The following is a 21,452-nucleotide window of genomic DNA, read 5'->3' on the forward strand; positions in this document are numbered from 1 at the left end:
CACTTGTAGCTTTTGTATCGATTCTCAATTAATGTTCTCTAAATTTCCTGTTAATCCCTATGGATAAAAATATAGCAAATTCTATATGGAGAAAGGCAGAGAAATTTTCAAGAAAAGAATCCCTAAGGAAATTGTTGGTTATTATAGTGGTTTCTTAACCATATTATGTCCATACCTCATTGATCTAAGTGGTTGTCTCTGACCAAGAAATCGATATCTCGAAAAATGCAATTTAAATTCAGATTATTTGTTCCTGTTAAAGGCCTAGTCTATAAGGCAGGATGTCATTGGCAACTTATTGGTACACCAACTGAAACTGTCCCTTACTGTAAGTATTTCAACCTTCTTAGATGATTCTCTTCGGTAATGCTGACTTTTTATTGTTGTTTTTCATGTCAGGCAGAAATACCTGGAAATTCAGTAATTAATCTGCAGTCATGGAAGGCAAGGGGCCCTATCGAATCTATGACCCTGGTGGGAGGACACAGGAAGAAGCATCTGCTGCCTTTGAACGGCTAGTGGAAGAAAACGTAAAACTTAAGGAGAAGATGCAGGGAATTAAATCTCTAGGTAACGGTGAGCATGAAATGGAAGTGCAATCGACTCCTTGTTATTATCATTGATGACTTTTCTCTTTCCTACCAATACAAAATAACATTGTTTGCACTTTATAATACAAACGGAAAAGCTTCTGGATGTTGCATATAAACTGGGCGTTATAAATTGTCTGGATTCAGACATACACGACCTACATGTTTAATGCTTTCGTTGTCATTAACACTTCTGAATGAAAAGACTCAAAAGCATCCTCGTAGGCTTCTATTTGTGTTGACATTGCTGCCTTCTTACCTGCCTATAGAGTTGCATGTACTTTCAGAGAGCCAGTTTGATGGAGTGGTGAAGATGCTGAGCTAGAAACCAGGACACTATGAATTCTAGTCCCACCTTAGTCCTGAAAGGGATCTGGGTGACTTTGGACCAGTCACTCTCTCAGCCCAATCCAGCTTACAGGGTTGTTGTAGTGGAGAAAATAAGAGGAGGGCTATATTATGCATGTTTGCCACTGTTCTGTACCTGTTCTGTACCAGCCTGCTACCGGCCCTGCAGAAAAAGCAGGGACAACCCCTTTACAAACGGCAAGAGGCTAGAATAAAGCCTGCCAAATTTATTAACATAAAACAGACACCAACCATGAAACAGGAGCTATGAAACAGGACTATTCAAGCGGTTGCCTTCAGCAAACCAGCCCTCCCACACATTCCCCTTTTATACAGTTCAGGGCGTGGCTTCTCTCTGCCTCCTTCCGAGGTGCCCCATTGCCTTCCTCTGTTTACTCCTGATTGACTGCCTCCTGCGTCGGGCGTCCTTGAACAGGGCCAGCTGTGGGTCATCTTCATCCACGTTGTCAGGCTCACACAGCTGGGTCTCCGTCGTGACCAGGTGGGAGGGGCCTGGCTGAGGGCTCTGCGGAGCCTCAAGGCCATCATCAGCAAGCTCTTCAACACCCCCCTCCTCCTCCTCTGAGTCGTCTGACCCAACTGCCGAACCCACAGGCTGACCCTGAATCACAACACTACCAGCCTGCTACCGGCCCTGCAGAAAAGGCAGGGACAACCCCTTTACAAACGGCAAGAGGCTGGAATTAAGCCTGCCAAATTTATTAACATAAAACAGAGCAAAACAAGACACCAACCATGAAACAAGAGCTATGAAACAGGAACTATTCAAGCAGTTGCCTTCAGCAAACCAGCCCTCCCACGCATTCCCCTTTTATACAGTTCAGGGCGTGGCTTCTCTCTGCCTCCTTCCGAGGTGCCCCATTGCCTTCCTCTGTTTACTCCTGATTGACTGCCTCCTGCGTCGGGCGTCCTTGAACAGGGCCAGCTGTGGGTCATCTTCATCCACGTTGTCAGGCTCACACAGCTGGGTCTCCGTCATGACCAGGTGGGAGGGGCCTGGCTGGGGGCTCTCATCAGCAAGCTCTCCAACCCCCTCAGCAAGCTCTCCAACCCCCTCAGCAAGCTCTTCAACACCCCCCTCCTCCTCTGAGTCGTCCGACCCAACTGCCGAACCCACAGGCTGACCCTGAATCACAACAGCCACCTTGAGTTACTTACAAGGTAATAAAGGCAGAATAGAGAATGGATGAATGAATGAATGAATGAATGAATGAATGAATGAATGAATAAATAAATAATCTCAGTCTAAAGCATTAAAGGTGAATTATGGATGTACATGAATGGGGTACTTATGTAAAGTGAAATGATTATCTTTTCCCTACATAGAGATACTTGCTTAACTACCTTGTCAGTATAGTTGTCCAAACATTTGACTGCTCTGCTGGTAAGTGAGGATGATCTCTATGTAGAAAAGGGTAACCTATCAAATAATCATTAGATTAAAATGCAATGCAATAGGGCAAGCATTGTAAGCTGGGCTATAGATATGATGGATTGCTAGAAGAAAGATTTGCGCAAGGATCAGGAAGCACTGAATTACACCCTTTCTGTTTTGCCAGGAGAGTTATTAGAAGAGTCTCAGTTAGAAGCCTCCAGATTACGTCAAAAAGTGGAAGACCTCGTGAAGGACAACGAAATGCTAAGATCAACCTCCCCTTTTGAAAAATTTGAAGAAATAGCAGGTACGAGAATATTAGAACAAATATGTGAATGTCCGTCTGCTAAACCTACATTTGTGCATTAATGTGCGAGAGGAAGAAGGAATGAAATTAGATAGATTTGGAAAAAAAGAGTGATTTTGAGTGGGGGCAGGAACAAATTAATCTGCAATTGTGCTTTTGCCCGTTCTGGCAGATGAATCGGGTATAATAAAATACGCTTCAGTCTACATTGTGACATATGAAAAGCATTCACAAGAACAGGAGCGCTTGCATAAAATGAACTCAGCTCTTCTAACAGTTCCTCATTTTCACCTTTCTGAGTACAGCGGAAGTGAATTATAGCTGTATCACAGAGCTGTGGAAACTGTCCTAGGTTTTATCCAATGGGGGAAAAAGTAATCTCAAAAAATAAGAGATGGGAAAAGCCTTAGGCTGAAGAGTTATTGCCAACAGGAGCGACCGAGTTGGGCTAAATTAATGAATTTATTTATTTATTTATTTATTTATTTTATTACATTTATATAGTTTGTTGTTGTTAGCTGCGAAGTCGTGTCCAACCCATCGCGACCCTATGGACAACGTTCCTTCAGGCCTTCCTGTCCTCTACCATCTTCTGGAGTCCATTTAAGCTCACGTCTACTGCTTCAGTGACTCCATCCAGCCACCTCATTCTCTGTCGTCCCCTTCTTCTCTTGCCCTCAACCTTTCCCAGCATTAGGCTCTTCTCCAGTGAGTCCTTCCTTCTCATTAGGTGGCCAAAGTATTTGAGTTTCAGCTTCAGGATCTGGCCTTCTAAAGAGCAGTCAGGGTTGATCTCCTCTAGGACTGACCGGTTTGATCACCTTGCAGTCCAAGGGACTTGCAGGAGTCTTCTCCAGCACCAGAGTTCAAAGGCCTCAATTCTTTGGCGCTCAGCCTTTTTTATGGTCCAACTTTCACTGCCATACATTGCAACTGGGAAGACCATAGCCTTGACTATACGCACTTTTGTTGACAGGGTGATGTCTCTGCTTTTTAGTGTGCTGTCTAGATTTGCCATGGCTTTCCTCCCAAGGAGCAAGCGTCTTTTAATTTCTTGCTACAGTCCCCATCTGCAGTGATCTTGGAGCCCAGGAAAATAAAATCTGTCACTACCTCTATTTCTTCCCCGTCTATTTGCCAGGAATTGAGAGGGCCAGATGCCATGATCTTGGTTTTCTTAATGTTAAGTTTCAGCCCAAGTTTTGCACTCTCCTTCTTCACCCGCAACAAGAGGCTCTTTAGTTCTTCTTCACTTTCTGCCATTAGAGTTTACTTAGCTTGATTTAGTTAAAAGAGTTCTATGGCCATCCATTTGAAAAACAACAACAACTCATCTGCATGGCACACAATGGCAATAAAAAGCAAAAATAAAAATCCAATGACCAACAACAAACCCAATCCCAATAAATAAATACAATAAACACAAAAAGCAAAAGTCTGATGTCCCCAGTCTTTCTCCTCCAATGCAGCCATCACCAACTTCTTCAGGCCAGACTTCATAATGGGGATGGGGATAGCAGCTTTTCCCTGGACTACTGGGAAGGGCAGGCAGAAGGTGCCTGGGAAAGGTGGTCTGTTACACACCTAGCATATAGAGTGTGGTTGTAACCGGCACCATGAATTGCACTTGAAAACATCTTGGTACCCAATGCAGCAGTTGTTTAACAGTGCTGAGATTTCCTGATAGGCACATTGGCTGCTATATTTGAGATCAGCTGGGCGTCCTTCACGTAGAGCAAGTTATAATAACTCAATTCTGGATAACTTAGAGCATCTGCACTCAAATGTCAATAAGTGGCAGGTTGCTTCACTTTAATAGCTTTGAAACTTTATAAAGAAATGCTGTATGCTGAATCTTCAAAATGATGCACTTTCTCCTGCATTGCTGAAGCCACAGAACTCTCGCTTCAGTTCTTAAGAAAAAGAAAGAAGCTGACATTGCCTAGAACAGGTTCCGCCTGTCCAAGGTAGAAGTGAATGGATCACTTTTATCTATTTTCATAAATTTGGTCTTTCCTGTTTCTGCATCTGTACAGATTTCAATTTTTTAAGTACATGAAAATCCACATTTACATATTAGGTGAACATCCATTTAAAAACAAAGATAAGTGTGCATTTTCCTTAAAAGATGCATCGCTATGAATGTACCGCGATGTGCACTCTATATCAGGTTCCCAACCCCTGGGCCGCTTCTTTGATGGGCGAGTGTGCATGAGGACCCAGATTGTTGGGGGCAATAAGCTGACTTTGTAATAATGCCACTTGGGGGGGGCGAAAGCCCTAATAATAAGCAGGCATATACATAGAATGAAGGCCACTGCTAAGCACATTGGTTTGTGCTTAAATTGTAAGCCGCCCTGAGTCTTCGGAGAAGGGTGGGATATAAATGGGATTAGAATAAAATAAAATGTGTGTGCAGCCCCACGTGCACAAGGCTCCATTTGTGTGAGCAACTAGTTTGCATGTCCGCTACTTGGGCAAATGGAGCTGTGCGTTCCTGCTCCCTTGCTGCTTGTGTGGAACCATACTCTCCCCCGCTCCCCCCCGGCCCCGGCCAGCCCGCAAAGCCGGAATGGTTGGGGACTGCTACTCTATATCATTCATTGTAATTATGTACTCCATTCTAATTCTCATACTTAAATTGGAAAATGAAAATCAATCTGATAGATGAATTCTACAAGTGTTCTAGATAAGATAAGATAAGATAAGATAAGATAAGATAAGATAAGATAAGATAAGATAAGATGATGATAAGATAAGATAAGATAAGATAAGATAAGATAGATAAGATAAGATAAGATAAGATAAGATAAGATAAGATAATCTTTATTGTCATTTTTTACTGTGGGCATTAACGGCACACATCAAAAATTAAATTTAAGATAAGATAAGATGATGATAAGATAAGATAAGATAAGATAGATAAGATAAGATAAGATAAGATAAGATAAGATAATCTTTATTGTCATTTTTTACTGTGGGCATTAACGGCACACATCAAAAATTAAATTTAGTTGCCCGCTCTCAAAGTGAAACACATACATGACACACACCTAAAACATACTATATACAACATACAGTATGTATACACCCACACCCCTACATATACATAACAAATAAATTTTAAATACTGTCCATCTTGAATATATAACGGAAGGAGGAAGCTTGAGAGTTCACAAGGTTAATGCCGTATGGAATGAAACTATGGCTGAATCTGGATGTTCTGCTACAGATACCACAAAGCCTCCTCCCAGAAAGTAACAAGGAAAACAGGTCGTGAAGAGGATGTGTAGTGTACCAGATAATCTTAGGGACCCTGCTCAAGCAACGCTTCTGTGCTATGTCCTGGATGGGAGGGAGTGAACTGCCAATGATCTTTTTGGCCATCCTCACCACTCTCTGCACCGCCTTCCTGTCTGAAGCAGTGATGCTTCTATACCAGACTGCGATGCTGTATGACGGGATGCTCTCGATCGTCCCCCTGTAGAAAGTGGTCAGGACAGGGGAAGGAAGATGAGCTTTTCTCATGTGATGCAGAAAGTGCAGGTGCTGCTGTGCCCGCTTCACCAGTTTCTCACTATGCCATGTTCTGAAGAGTTCTAGAGTTGCTGAGAATTCAACTGAGTTTCTGTAGTAAACCAAATTATTTATTTGATGGATTGATGGATTGATATAGCTGTCCATCTTCCAATCAAGCCTCTGGGCAGAGAATTAATAGAAAACCCAGTAGAACAAGTATAAATGATAACCAGCAACAGAAACACAATAATAGCACAGTGGCACCCAAAGACAATCAAACTCAAACCACGTAAACTCATGTCAGAAAAAAAACCCAGAATGACCAACTCGCCCAATAGGACCCATAACCTGGGGTATATCCAGATCTTCCAGGATTTATAAAATGCTGTCAGAGTTGGGGGTCAAATTAATCTGGGGTGGGACCCTGATGGAGAGAATTGTTCCAGATTGGTAATAGTTGAAACGTCTTCCTGATAATCTGTAACCTGACATTGCTGATAGTTCTCTTCAGTATGTGCTGTGCTGGTGAATTTATCCTGCAATGCAATATTAGTTTGCATAATGAAACACTGTGACCCAATAGACCCAATAACCAGAATTTGGAGTGAGCTGCCTATGAGTAGGGAGTACCATTGAGTTGTCCAGTTTAATGTTTCTCTTAACTGAAATGTCTGGTCTTTCATGAGCTTGTTTAGGCTCCTCAATATCTTTTTGCCCTTGTTGTTCTTCTCCAAAACCTTTGCATGCCGCCCTCTTTCTCGATGCTGGAGCCTTGAAAATTGTCAACTACTTCTATCTGTTGCTGATCTTTAATTCTTCTCGCTTTCCAGGTGACATAATCTGCTTTTTTGATGTTCAAGGAAAGCTTTGCCTGCTTGCACGTCTGTTTTGCTTTTAGAATGATCCTTCTTAAGTCTTTTCTTTTTCCAGTTTCTGCAACCAAGGTAATGTTGGCGTATCTCAGATTACTGACATTCCTTCCAGCAAGGATTTGGACTCCAACCTAGTACTTCCAGACTTGTACTACTTGTAGTACTTCCAGACTTTTGGTATTCAGTCTATAAATGGAACAAGTATGGTGATTGAATGCAATCCTGTTTGACTTTGTTCTCATGGTGGCTTCCTAGTTATTGTAGAGATTTCTTATCCGGAGAAGATACTGAGGTATTCCCATTTGCTTTGAAGGGTTCCCAAAGTCTTGAATGATTAACAGTATCAAAACCTTTGAAGTAAAATGGAAATAGAGCTCCGGACGGCATCAGACCTCCGAACTTTCCGTCGTGGCCTGAAGACCCACCTATTTGAATTAGCTGGTCTGGCCTGACGGGGGATTATGGGTTTTAAATTGTTGTTTTAGAATTGTATTACTGTTTTTAACTGGGCATTGGTTTAATCTTTTTTAATTTTTGTATCGTTTTTTTTTATATATGCCCTGTGAACCGCCCTGAGTCCCTACCAAGGAGAAGGGCGGTATACAAATTAAATAAAACTTAAAACTTAAACTTAAACTTTTGTTATTCTCTTATTGTTGCCATCATCCATTCAATTTTATTATGAGGTTTCATGTTCCCCTGCTCAGTTTTTTCTGAAACCTGCTTGTCCAATTGCCACTTTTCTCTCAATACAGGATTTTGTGGAATCTGATCTCTTTTGCAGAATTTCCAGCAGAATCTTACTGCCATGTATTGTTAAAGCTATTCTTTAATAAAAAACTTAGTTAATAATTATTAATTATATATAAAATGGTCCTCTATCTATATGCTTTAATTAGGAGAATAAAACTCCCTTTTTAAGGATTTGAATCTTTTCCAGTTTTTGGCCCATGGCGCTTTGCTCCATATTTGTTGGCAGAGATTTGCTGTGGTCATTAATGTTTCCAGCTTTCTTCAAGACCTCTATGGGGATCCTTGAGGCACTCCGGTTTGTCTCATTCCCTCTTCAAGCATCATTGGTTCCTCCTCATGTTCTTCTTTTTCTAATACAGTGTCATCTTAATTGAACGCTTTGTACAGGTTTTCTGGGTATTCCTTCCAGCTTTTCCCTATTACGTTCCATCATTAATTCATGTTGGAACGTAATGTGATGCAAGTTTGGACCATTCTCATGTTTTTCTGATTTTTTTTTAATCTTCCCATTCTATTATTTTATTCTATTTGTCTGTATACTGAATTTGTATATGCATCATTATTTCTTCTCATCTGTCACTGGAAGTTTGTATTAAGTTCTCTATTTTCTCTAGATCTGCTTTGGCATTTGGCTTTTTTCTTTAGTTATTTCTATGGCCTTGTTTGATAGCCAGTGTGTGTTATTTGTTTTCGTCTAGCATTTAATACTATTTTTTAGCATTCTCTTTTGTGATCATTTTAACTAACTCCAACAAATCCTTGAGCTTTCTGTCAACTAGGTGCAGCCCTTAGAATCTGTTTCTCACCTCAATCTAATATTCTTCTGCAATGGGTTTGTAGTATGTATCCCATTGAAAACAGGGTCTTTAGTCTTTTTCAGCCTGGTGTATTTCTGTGACTAGTAGCGGATGATCTAAATCACAGTCAGCACCGAACAATGTTCTGCAATTCAGTATAGATATTTTCCATCTGTTGTTACATAAGATATATTCTGTTGATTACAATGTGTTGCCCATTTGGAGATGTCCAGTATGAGCTGTATTTTGTTGTTGCAAAATGATGTCTTAAGGGATATACATCCTATTTTCTGCATGGAAGTCTATTAGTCATTGTTCTGCAACATTGCAGGTTCCTATTCTGAATCTTCCAACTGTATTGCATATAGTTTCTCTTCAACTTTTACATTAAAGTTACCACTGACTCTCAGAACCATAAAAAATATCTGAACTTGTAAAGGCTGAAAGAACTGGCTGGGAATTTATGTTAAACATTACAATCAGTCCAGACTAATTACTATTCAAAATGTGATTTCGCCCCACCCCATATATAAAAATTGACGTTACCTTTTTTTTTTTAATTTGGAAATTCTGAATGTCTGTGGAGATTCTCAGTCATCCAGGTCATAGATATCCCAAAGGTGCTTTTTCAAAAGGCAACTAGACTGTTTTTACCTGAAGACGTTTCACTTCTCATCCAAGAAGCTTCTTCAGTTCTGATTGAATAGTGGAGCATAGAAGGATTTATATTCCCTGCAATTATCTGGTTGTTAGCACTCATTCTGAGAGTTGTTGAGGCCACTTGGAGGTTCACCTGTGCCCTCAGGGTCACCTGAATAGTGTAAATGGATGTAGAAACTTCTTGGAACTGCTGAAAGGACTGTGTTGTAAACAGAAGATGGGTGGTGCCCTATCCCTTCCCCTTGGTTAAGACAGTGCTGTCCAGTCTGAATGTAGATGGCCCGTTTGACCCCTCTTTTGGAAATTCTGAAATTTAGTAGGGAATTATATTACTAAAATATTACCGTTTTATGTATTGTAATATTTTTCTTTTAAGAGTTGAAGCCTCTTTTGCTACATATTAGGCTTGAGTCACTGTAATTCCTGTAGAAACCATAACTAAGGCAAACCCCCTCCCCCCTGAGGTTTATAAAGATAGTTTCCCCTTATCCCGTCATTCCTGACACTAGGGGGTGCTACTCATCTCTGTTTCTTAGCTGAGGGAGCCAGCATTGTCTGAAAATGTTTATGTGGTCGTGTGGTCACCATGACTATATGCCAAGGTGCAGGGAACTCTGTTACCTCCCCACTGAAGTGGTACCTATTTATTCACATTTGTATACTTTTGAATTGCGAGGTGGGCAGGAGCTGGGGCAAATAATAGAGTTGGGAAGGACCTTGGAGGTCTTCTAGTCCAACCCCTTGCTCAAGCAGGAGACCCTATACCATTCCAGACAAGTGGCTGTCCAGTCTCTTCTTAAAAAACCTCCATCGATGGAGCACCCACAACTTCTGAAGGCAAGCCATTTCACTGATTAATCGTTCTCATTCAGTTGTGAAAGAAGTAAGGTTCTGCATTTAGGCAGGAAAAATCAAATGCACAGGTATAGTATAGGTGGTACCTTGCTCGATAGTAGTAACTGTGAGAGAGATCTTGGAGTCCTAGTGGACAATCACTTCAGTATGAGCCAGCAGTGTGCTGCAGCTGCCAAAAAAGCCAACACAGTGCAAGGCTGCATTAACAGAGGGATAGAATCAAGATCAAGTGAAGTACTGATACCACTTTACAATGCTTTGGTAAGGCCACACCTGGAATACTGCATCCAGTTTTGGTCACCACAATGTAAAAAAGATGTCGAGACTCTAGAAAGGGTACAGAGAAGAGCAACAAAGATGATTGGGGGACTGGAGGCTTAAACATATAGGGAACGGTTGCTGGAATTTGGTATGTGTACAGTAGTTTAATGAATAGAAGGGTGAGGGGTGACATGATAGCAGTGTTCCAATATCTCAGGGGCTGCCACAAAGAAGAGGGAGCCAAGCTATTCTCCAAAGCGCCTGAAAGCAGGACAAGAAGCAACGGATGGAAACTAGTCAAGGAGAGAAGCAACCTAGAACTAAGGAGAAACTTCCTGACAGTTAGAACAACTAACCAGTGGAACAACCTGCCTCCAGAAGTGGTGAATGCTCCAACACTGGAAGTTTTTAAGAAGAGACTGGACAGCCATTTGTCTGAAATGGTATAATTAATCCTGCCTTAGCAGCGGGTTGGACTAGATGACCTCCAAGGTCCCTTCCAACTTATTAATACTATTATTATTATTATTAATAATAATAATAATAATAATAATAATAATAATAATAATAATAATAATAATAATAATAATAGCCTTGGTGGAGCAGTGGGCTAATGCCTCCTTAAGTAACACCAGCTGCCTGCAATTAGTGCAGGTTCGCATCCCACCAGGCTCAAGGTTGACTCAGCCTTCCATCCTTCCGAGGTAGGTAAAATGAGGACCCAGATTGTTGGGGGCAATTAAGCTGACTTTGTAATAATGCCGCTTGGGGTGTGTGTGAAAGCGCTAATAAGCAGGCATATACATAGAATGAAGGCTACTGCTAAGCTTGTAAGCCGCTCTGAGTCTTCGGAGAAGGGCGGGATATAAATGGAATAAAAATAAAAATAAATAAAAAAGATATTATTATAATTATTATTATTGTTAGGAAATTTCTCCTTGGCTCTAGGTTGCTTCTCTTCTTGATTAGTTAAGTAACGCTAGCTCATCTTATTGTGCAGTGCTGAGGTGTCAAAACCCAGGCATGAGCAGGGAAAAATCAGCTGATGACAGCCTACTGGAGGAACAGAGTTGAAAGCTGGAAGGAATAGAGTTCAGAATGGAGGTGAGAGCAGCCTTCCGAATTGAGGAGAAACCTCCTGGGAGATACCTGAAGATTGGAGCTAGAGGCTGAACAGAATACGAAGCCACTCTTTAAGGTCCTAAGCAGAGAGATCTGGCCAAAGGAAATTTCCAGCAGTATTTGAAATATTTGAAACCTTTATTCAAGGAGCTAGCAGTAGCAGGAGGAAATAAAGCTGGTGGAAGACTGCTATACATAAATTATCCTTATTGTGAGAGACTGACTAAAGGTTAGGAAAATCTCATCTGAGGAAACAACAGTTGAAAGATCAAGTGGTTGGGAAAGATTCCTTATGTATTGGGAAACATAACTAAATGTATGGACTGAAGTAATCTCTGGCTTCTGGTAGAAAATCAAATCCTTATGTAAGCCCTCATCCCATAATAAGTATCTTTTCATTCAGTATGTAAACTGTCCATACAGTGATGTCAGTGTATGTGCTAAAGGAACAAAGCTACAGAGTTTTTTTTTTAAATGTAACGTACACTGTGCTTTTTTTTTTGCTTACAGTAATTAAAACATTTTATAGCTGAGGGAGTGGTCCCAATGCTATAAACCCAAGCCTATATTTTCTTGAAAAAACAAAACCAGTCAAATGTCCGCATGGTTTTGTCATGGGATTAAAGGAAACATATCTTGCATGGTTTAAGTGAGCGCTTTTAATAACTGTTGGAGATGTAATTAACAATTTGCATCAAAATAACTGAAACCAGATCTCTAGAAAGGCGCATAGTGTGATAGAGATTTGAAGGAAGTATTGCTTAAAGGCTAAAATGCATGACTAAAATGATAAATCCAAATGGAAAGGCTCACAGGGAAACCTCTGTTAGTCTTAGAAAATGTAATAGTGTACAGTTTATTTCAACAGAGTGTACATATTTGTATTTTAAGTAACATTTGAGATATGTAAAAGGTTTTTAAACTTCGATAATTATCTTCTTTTAAAAGGTAAGTTAACAGCAAATGGAAAAGCTGAGGAATAATTTTGATCTTTCAATATTACAGTGTGCTAAGCCCAGGAGGAAAGGGGGGAAATTCCAGCTGACTTTGATCAAATGTCATTTATATACATTTGCATCACACACAAACGTTGCCCCAGAGACCAGCCATATGGAAAGATAATTTGACATGTAGATTTTTGTTGGTCTTTCAGGCTTTTTTAGAACCTCTTAATAACCTCTTAATAAGAAGAAGGCAAAGAGGACTTTAGACTCGTTGACATATCTGATTGGGGTTTTCTTAAACAAGGAATTGGTTAAGTGCAAATAATGGTTGTGTTTTCTATAAAACCTCAGAATCTATTTCCTGTAACTGCAAGGCATGGCTTTTTCATTCTGTCCAAATATCTATTTAGTCTCCTCTTCTTCCCTCCCTCTTTCTTTTTCTCCTCATTGTGTTTATTTCTGCCCACAGAGTCAGGATGCTAAGGCTCACTAATTCACTTTTTTTATAGGTGGGATTCCAGAACTTTGCTCGTCCTCTGATGCTCCGGTTGAGGGTGAGAAGAAGCTAGAGAAAGCAGCACAGAAGCCATCTTCCAGTGTAAGAAATCAGTCTTGAGTATTTTTTATAGCTATGACCAGAAATAAACAAATGAACCAAGCAGTTAGGCATACATAGTAGTTCATGTCTCAGTTTATTCGGGGGATGAAATGCATGCACTGAATTTGTCTGCAGTGAAGCTATAGCAGTTAATAGTATAGTGTCCATATAATAGTTCAGTGTCCATAGCTGGTAGGATTTATTTCAACTTTATTTATTTCACTTTGAATCAGATGCCACATGACTTATGTTATGATTTGAAATTTACTCTGAGTGGCCAGAGCAGTGCTAAAATTGCAGAGCCATGAGGCTTACAGAAATATATAAAAATACGTAACTCTCCTACCCCCAAATCCCAGCTTTCAAGAGTTGTTCATAGTTATTTGAAACAGCACAGGGTGGGGGAGATGGGGTAGCTAAGCTTTCCTGACTCCTGGTTGACAGTGTGCGACTACCTGACTGGACCCCTTTAAAAGAAACATTCTGGTTAACAGATAAAGCTATACTACAACATTTTGTTGTAGGTTGCAGTTTTTGTTACCGTTTGAAGGCTATCTGACTATCAGTTTACATAATTAAAAGCAAAACAAAGCATTTAAATGTGCTTTCTCTCCCCCCCCCTCCCCAATCTCTTTCTTTCAAGGGATCCTCATCTGAATTTGAAATTGTTGCTAATGAAGATAAGAGATCCTCTCAAGAGAGTAGTAAGAAATCTGTAAGTAATGAAACATTTCTCAAAACTTCCTTGTGTAATTTTAGAAATAAAAATAGGGATAGATAGTTATGGAGCAATTCACAGAAAATAGGCTAACTTTGATAACTACCTGGATTTGACTGATTGATTACTTTTTTAAAAAAATAATTATAACTGAATACTAGTCTAACATTTAACAGTGCCAAGCATCCTATCTAGAGCCAATGAATCTATGTGTGTATAAGTGTATTTGTATGAAAAAGAGAAAATGTTTCTCTGTAGGTCATTCTTAAGATTCAAAATACTTCCCAGGTATTTTTTTGATCATTAAGGGAAAAGGTAGCTAAGTTCCCATTCTTTTTTTTCTTCATGGTGGACAAAGGGTTAGGATAAAGGAGAAGATTCTTCACTTTAAGGGAGAAGGAGATCGATCCTACAAATTGTAGAAGTGGGAGGTGTAGTGCATTCCTACATTCTGTGCTAGATTGCTCCACTCATTGCTGGTTTAGTTTCTGTGATTGCCTTGCATTCTGTGTCTCTAAGGAGCTGGCTTTTTCTGTCTAGAACCACCAGCTGCTCATAACTGCTATTGACATTTTCTTGCTCCCACAAGCACACAGCTGTACAAATCATGCATAGGGAGCCCTGGTGGCACAGTGGTTAGAAGGCAGCATTGCAGGCAAATTCTGCCCACAGCCTGGAGTTCAATCCTGACTGCCTCAAGATTGACTCAGTCTTCCATCCTTCCAAGGTCAATAAAATGAGGACCCAGATTGTTGGGGGCAATATGTTGGCTCTGTAAAGCACTTAGAGAGGGCTATAAAACACTATGGTGTGCTATATAAGTCTAAGTGCTATTGCCATTGTTATGTGCCAAAGGATTTCTTCGCTTGGCCATTTCCCAGAACAGATTTATGGAAACTGTTAGAACACAGTGTAAGAAAAATAATCTAAAAGTGATATTGTCAAGAGGGGTTTTTCCTCCTTTCTTACTTATATATGCAAAGCTACTAGCAGGTCAGCTATTTCCTTGTCTTTGGTAGCAATGTATATTTACAAGCTTAGGCAATCAGCAAGCAGAATGGCAGACAATATCAGAGGCATAGAGAGCATAAAGGCTTTCTTGAGAAAGGTGGGGCAAGAACCAGCGTTGCTTGAGTAAGGTTATGTCAACAATAAGCAGATCAAGCTCATTCCTGTTGCTGGAAAAACTGTCAAAAATTTATTGTTGAAAAGGCAGGAAGACCAGACCAAGAATTTAAACTCTGGAGCCATAAGTATAGGGCTTTATTTCTGCATTCCCCGTAAGCCTCCACCATATCCATGATGCTTGTGTTGTAAGCAAGTTCCTGACTGAGTAGCTGAGTCTCTGGAGAATTGAGATGCACTGTCATACCTGAATTGAAGTTTTGACAGCACGAAGTGCCGCCTCCTCTTCCCAACACTATGGGAGGAAAACCTCTGCTTCAACACTCGAGATTGAACAGTCCTCTTGTAACTCTATAAACGTGAATCAGCAAACCAGTTCTTTGCTCCAGTATCAGAACTCAAGTTGCAGCCCAGCTGGACCAGTTAGCTCAGATGATGGATTAGACAGTGGGATAGTTTCTGTACCAATTCCAGGCTAATATCTGTTAACTGTTGTCACTGCTGCTGCAATGGCAGAAATATCAACAACCACTTCCCCTGACTCTGAAAAATCGTGGCAGATTTACTCCCTTCCTTTCCCAATGTGAATTACACACAGAGGAGTAGATCTGCAGGGTTGGAATTGATCTCAAGACCCTCCAATCCATCCCTCTGCAGTATGCAGGGAAGCCAATTAATCCACCCTTGAGAAGTGACTGCTCCAACTCTTCTTAAAAACCTCCAGAGATGAGAACTCACACCTTCCCGAGCTAGATTATTCCACTGTTATACAAATCTTATCCTTAATCTTCCCCCCTCTATATTAAAATAAGAATTATATACCTGCAACCTATACGCATTTTCTCATCCTAATTTCTGTGACCATCATCCCGATATTCCTAATTCTTCGATAAAGTGACTAAACTAGTAGACCAGCGAAATGCTGTGGAGGTAGTATAGTTAGATTTCAGTAAGACATTTGATAAAGTAGACCACAACCTACTCCTTGGTAACCTAGAAAAAGATGGAACAGATAACATAACCACCAGATGGATCTGTAGCTGGCTGACAAACCGTACTCAATGAGTAGTCCTCAATGGCACTACATCCACATGGAAAGAAGTGAGCAGTGGGGTACCACAAGGTTCCGTCTTAGGTCCAGTACTCTTCAATATCTTCATAAATGACTTAGATGAGGGAATTGAAGGGGAACTCATCAAATTTGCAGATGACACCAAACTGGCAGGAGTAGCCAACACCTCAGAAGACAAACTCAGGATCCAAAAAGATCTTGACAAACTTGAACAACGGGCCCTATCCAACAAAATGAGTTTCACTGTGGAGAAAAGCAAAGTTTTACATTTAGGCAGGAAAAACCAAAGGTACAAGTACTGATTGGGTGATACATGGCTTAAAAACAGTAACTGTGAGAGGGACCTTGGAGTCCTAGTGGACAATCACTTGACTATGAGCCAGCAATGTGCAGCAGCAACCAAAAAAGCTAATAGAATCCTGGGTTGTATAAACAGAGGCGTAGAATCAAGATCATGCGAAGTATTAGTACCGTGTTATAAAACCCTAGTAAGACCACACCTGGAATACTACAGCCAATTTTGGTCACCATACCACAAAAAAGATGTTGAGAGTTTGGAAAAATTCAGAGAAAGATGATCAAAGGCCTGGAGACTAAAACATACGAAGAATGGCTGCGGGACTTGGGTTTGGCTAGTCTAAAGAAAAGAAGAAATAGGAGAGACATGATAGCAGTATTCCAGTATTTGAGGGGCTGACACAAGGAAGAGGGGGTCATATTGTTCACCAGAGCGCCAGAGAGAAAGACGAGAAACAATGGTTGGAAACCGATCAAAGAGAAAAGCAACCTGGAATTAAAGAGAAACTTCCTGACAGTGAGGACAATCAACCAGTGGAACAGCTTGCCTCCAGAAATCGTGGGTGCTCCACACTGGAGATTTTTAAGAAGAGACTAGTCACTAGACAATCACCTGTCTGAGATGGTATAGGTTCCCCTGCTTGAGCAGGGGGCTGGACTAGAAGACCTCCAAGGTCCCTTCCAGCTCTATTCTATTCTAAAGACTGCAGGATTTTCCTTTGGGCTGATTTCAAGTCAGATTTGTATTTGGTCTAATGATCTTTCTTATGCCTGAAGCATCAGCTTTGTTCTTATGGGAGGAAATGGCCTTTTGCAAGCCAAGTGCTCAAGACCTGTAGAGCTAGACTGACTCTTCTGCTCAAGGCTTATCACAGAGTGCATTGAACCTCCTCACCACCAACGAAGACTGGAACTTCCTGCAACTTTATGTAGCATCCCCATTTCCTATAATCTTGGGAAATTGGACTGGCTTCAGACCCACAGCGCAGGACATCAGAACTTTGGATTATTCAGCATGCAAAACTCATGGCTTGCAGGACCTGAAATCCTCACCATTCACTACTCCACACGTGGAACTTCTCCTGTCTCTCCTGCCAAAAATAGGGCCTAGTCTCATAGGGTTTGAAAGGAAGAAGTACAGACTCTTACCCCTTCTCCAACTTTCTGGTTGTTGTCGATTGCTTTCCTAGAACTTCTGTTTCCTGAAAAACACAAGTACCCAGTGTCAGGGACAAAATTAGTTTGCCTGAAAGAGTTTATTGATGAGAACTGACAATAGCTTCCCCTCTTCATTTCCACCAGTGTTTTCTTTTTATTAAGAAAAAGGCTGGCACGCCTAAATTCTGTAAACCATTAGGGATTGCTGTCTGCTTCTCCCTATTTTTACACTCTTGGAACATAATTTTGTATTACATTGGTTTTTGGGGAGTATATCTGGATTTGTGTGAAAGGGTATAAATATTTAAACTGCTTTTCCTGCTTGTTGCAAGAATTAATGTAAATTAAAATGTGGGTGAGATCGGTCACTGCATCTTTGGCATTTAGAAATTATATTTTTAATGATTGTTTTAAGAAATTCTATATTTGAACTATTCATTTTTTTCCTGAAGATCCTGCTTCCAACACTGAACATCTTTGTAAATTTAGCCTCTACACTAAGCTGTGTTTTTATATCCCTGTGTTAGATTATTAGGGCGTTTATATTTCCTCAGCAATCATGTAAGTAGAAATCTGTTAGATTAAGATGTATTTTGTTTTGGGAGCCCCACCCTGCAGCAGCATTCCGAATATACCTCATTTCATCAGCTTCATCAGTTTTAAATATAAATTTGATTTTAATTTTGGTATACTAATCACACCACTAACTAAATTTACAAGGAGATTCCCTTTAAATGGGATTCTGACACTGAAATACACAGGCAGATGTCAAGGCATATATTCTTTGCTGCACTTCTGGCAAGCTTTTTGTGAACAAGCCAGCTAGATTGTTGCATCCCTTCCCCTCCACACAGGGAGCTGGGGACAAAGTTTCCTTGGACTATATATCAGATTTGCATGTGCCAAGTAAATGTTTGATGCTGTGGTTAAGGCACCAGGGTAGAGACTGGGAGATGGGAGTTCTAATCCTGGAAGACTTTGTGCCTCTTTCTCAGACTTAGGAAGAAAGCAGTGGCAAACTACTTCTGAAAATCTTTCCTTGAAAACTTCAGGGATTTGTCCAGACAGTAGAATGTGGATACCACTTGGGTGAAAGCTGCCCTCTTTTCTAAGACAGTTCAGTTCATTCCATCTAGTCACGCAGGGGTAGGCAACCTCGGCTCTTTTATGACTCATGGATTTCAGCTCCCAGAATTCCTGAGCCGGCTGGCTCAGGAATTCTGGGAGTTGAAGTCCATGAGTCATAAAAGAGCCGAAGTTGCCTACCCCTGATCTAGTGGCTTTCCCCAAAATTATCTTACTCAGCAAGTTTTCTGGAACTGTGATTTGTCCAAATATTTTGTTTCTGACAGAAACGTGTGAGCAGGGGGCTGGACTGGAAGACCTCCATGGTCCCTTCCAGCTCTATTCTATTCAACTTCCTTAGCTCTGTCTATCCTTTTCAATCAGACAGAGAAACTGAGAGGATAAATAGGCAGTTGATGCGTGTTTGTAGTAAATATGGGTGCCTCCTTAATTCAAATAAGTATTTTTTTTCCAGGAATTGCCCTGCTGTTCTGCAAGGCCAGGAGAATGTATAAGCTTCCTGATGGAGGCCCTGGGAGGTGCAGCATGCTGAACCACACTTGCTCCAAAGTACCTTTTCAGATCTGAAGCATGGCACCCTCCATACTACAGTGCCCTGATCTGCAAATGCTGTCCCACTGAATAGCAATGGGCTGAAATGGGATATGATGAAGCTAAAGGATAAAAGCAACCAGGGTGGCTTATAATGATGGTTGACAGTGTGTTGTAGGGGATGAAGGCCAGAGCCATTGATTTGGGCATCCAATTTTCTATTAGCGATATTTTTAGGCTGGGATGGAAGGTTAGCATCTTAAATAATAATTTGGAAATGGCCCACATGTTCCTTCCTCAAAAAAAAAAACAACCCACGGTGGAATACATGCTTATAATCCTCAGCGCGATCATAGCCTCCTCCTGCACGTGGGAAGGCACAGGATTCCTCTGGAACAATCGAGGAACAGATGATCAGAGGAGGAAGCCACCAGCAAGATTTCAGCAGCCCAGCCCCTCTGCTGGATCTCAGTCCTGTGCATAAACAAAAGGGTTTTTCTTCCCCCAAGCAGTAATCAGGATACAAGCAAAAACCCCACTCCACCGCCCCCCCCCGCCCCAAATCCTAACAAATCTTCTGATGCTTACATGATAAAATAAATGCATCTTGTTTAGGGGGTCTAGTTTCCCTTTTCTCAGCTATATTGTTCCAGTTTAAAACTGGGCCTTCCGTGGAAAAGAAAGCTCTTAACAGCAACTGGTTCTTTATCCTGCCAGAAGTCTCATTTTTGTTCTCCAAGGTGAGAACTTGGTATTGTTTGTGTGCTTTCAAGGGCTCCTACGCAGAGGAAGGGGGAACTCCTAGGCCAGTTTAAAAAAAAAAAAGCTGAGACAGAGCAGGTCTCTTCATGCGTTGCTACCCACCAGCATGGGCGAGGCTAGTCATGCAGAAGGTTTAAAGTAGCAACTATATTAATATTAAAATAAAACACTTTTATACCCACTTTTTCAAAATCTGGAGTGGTGTGGAACAGGCAAGACATCAACTCTGGAGTTACTAAGTGGGGGAAATAGCTACCATAGGCCTGTCAGACATAATCGGGAGATTGCATTTCCAAACATGCTGATGTTGTCTTTGGCTGCATAAACTGTTGGCTTGGGTAGAAATAGGCAAAGCAATTTTTATCAGATACTTCTCAGTTATGTTAAGCACACTGGCCCTTAGCTGGACATTTGGCAATGACTGCACAGCTCCTGATCCAGAGGCAAACACATAATAAATGCCAGGCAAACACATAGCTCTATTAATTATGACAAACAATTATGATTAATTACTCTAACAACAACCTTAATAGTGACCCAGGAATGTTATGATCCACCCTTATGTTACATAATCCCATAAAGCAAGCAGAGACAGTTTATGCATAGCTACATAGTGTATACGTGAGGACACACACACACACACACACACACACACACACATCTACAACATGTATTTTAAATCACACTTGAGTTCTCATGAGTAAATATTTCACCATTCTGACATTTTAGAAAAGGAACTCCTTGATTCTGGAACAGGAAGTAAGATTAGATACCAATGCAACTTTTAAAAACTGCATTAGATTTTTAATGATGATATGTTTGGAAATGTATGTGAATAGTTCAAGTGGGAAATACAGGAGCTTTAGAAGAGGTGAAAAAATATCCTTTTAGATTCTTTCAAAAATTATTTTTTTAAAAAACTTTTTGTTTCCTAGGGCATTGGCCAATGCAAAGGATTACTACAATAAGTGCCTAAAGGGGAAGTATGTTGTTGCTTGAAGGGGGCTGGAGCTTTATTTATTTACTAATCAAATTTATATTAACTGCCCATCTCACAAGGGTTACTTGGGACAGCACTCAACAAACTTGGTTGAAATTAATTGTGCATACACATCCTAGGAAATTCTCATCTGAATATAACAGACTTGGAAGGGACCTTGAAGGTATTTTACCCCTTACTTAAGCAGGAGACCATATACCATTTCAGACAAGAGGCTGTCTAGTCTCTTTTCAAAAACCTCCAGTGATGGAGCACCCACAACCTCTGAAGACAAGCCATTCCACTGTCACTAAGTTTCTCCTTAGTTCCAGGTTGCTTCTCTCTTTGATTAGTTTCCATCCATTGTTTCTTATCTTGCCTTCTGGTGCTTTGGAAAATAAGTTGAACCCCTCTTCTTTGTGGCAGCCCCTCAAATCTTGGGATATTGCTATCATATCACTCCTGGTCCTTTGTTTGACTAGACTAGATGTACCCAATTCCTTTATATTAATATATCAGCATATCAGTCGAAGCATCTTCCCAGACCCTAGGAAAGTTCTCTCTGTTTTTAAATCAGCACAAATAATACTGGGATACACGTTGCTGGCCTGCACGGCCCTTCTATAATTACTCCTTTTTGTGTTACTAGATGACAAAACTTGATAGGTTTTGCATATAGCTTTAAGGAGTCATTGGCATTCT

The 21,452-nt window shown here is 40.7% G+C and overlaps 1 protein-coding gene across 9 annotated transcripts in view; it reads left to right on the plus strand.

Moving 5' to 3' along the window:
* TNIP1 (TNFAIP3 interacting protein 1) overlaps nucleotides 1–21,452 on the plus strand; it is a 96,904-nt gene that overhangs the window by 31,817 nt on the left and 43,635 nt on the right. For 5 of the 9 annotated variants that reach the window (XR_014491023.1, XM_083351292.1, XM_083351295.1 and 2 more), the window contains exons 2-5: nucleotides 400–576; nucleotides 2,519–2,641; nucleotides 12,934–13,022; nucleotides 13,666–13,737. Coding sequence is in view for 8 of the 9 variants with exons in the window: in XM_083351292.1 (XP_083207418.1) it covers nucleotides 438–576; nucleotides 2,519–2,641; nucleotides 12,934–13,022; nucleotides 13,666–13,737 (423 nt within the window). In the remaining variant the exon portion in view is untranslated. The remainder of the gene's footprint in view (nucleotides 1–399; nucleotides 577–2,518; nucleotides 2,642–12,933; nucleotides 13,023–13,665; nucleotides 13,738–21,452) is intronic. The other 4 variants (XM_083351293.1, XM_083351294.1, XM_083351299.1 and 1 more) reach the window with 1 other exon arrangement.

The sequence above is a fragment of the Vipera ursinii genome (assembly GCF_947247035.1).
Source record: "Vipera ursinii genome assembly, chromosome: 2".
In the NCBI taxonomy this organism is placed as follows: domain Eukaryota; kingdom Metazoa; phylum Chordata; class Lepidosauria; order Squamata; family Viperidae; genus Vipera; species Vipera ursinii.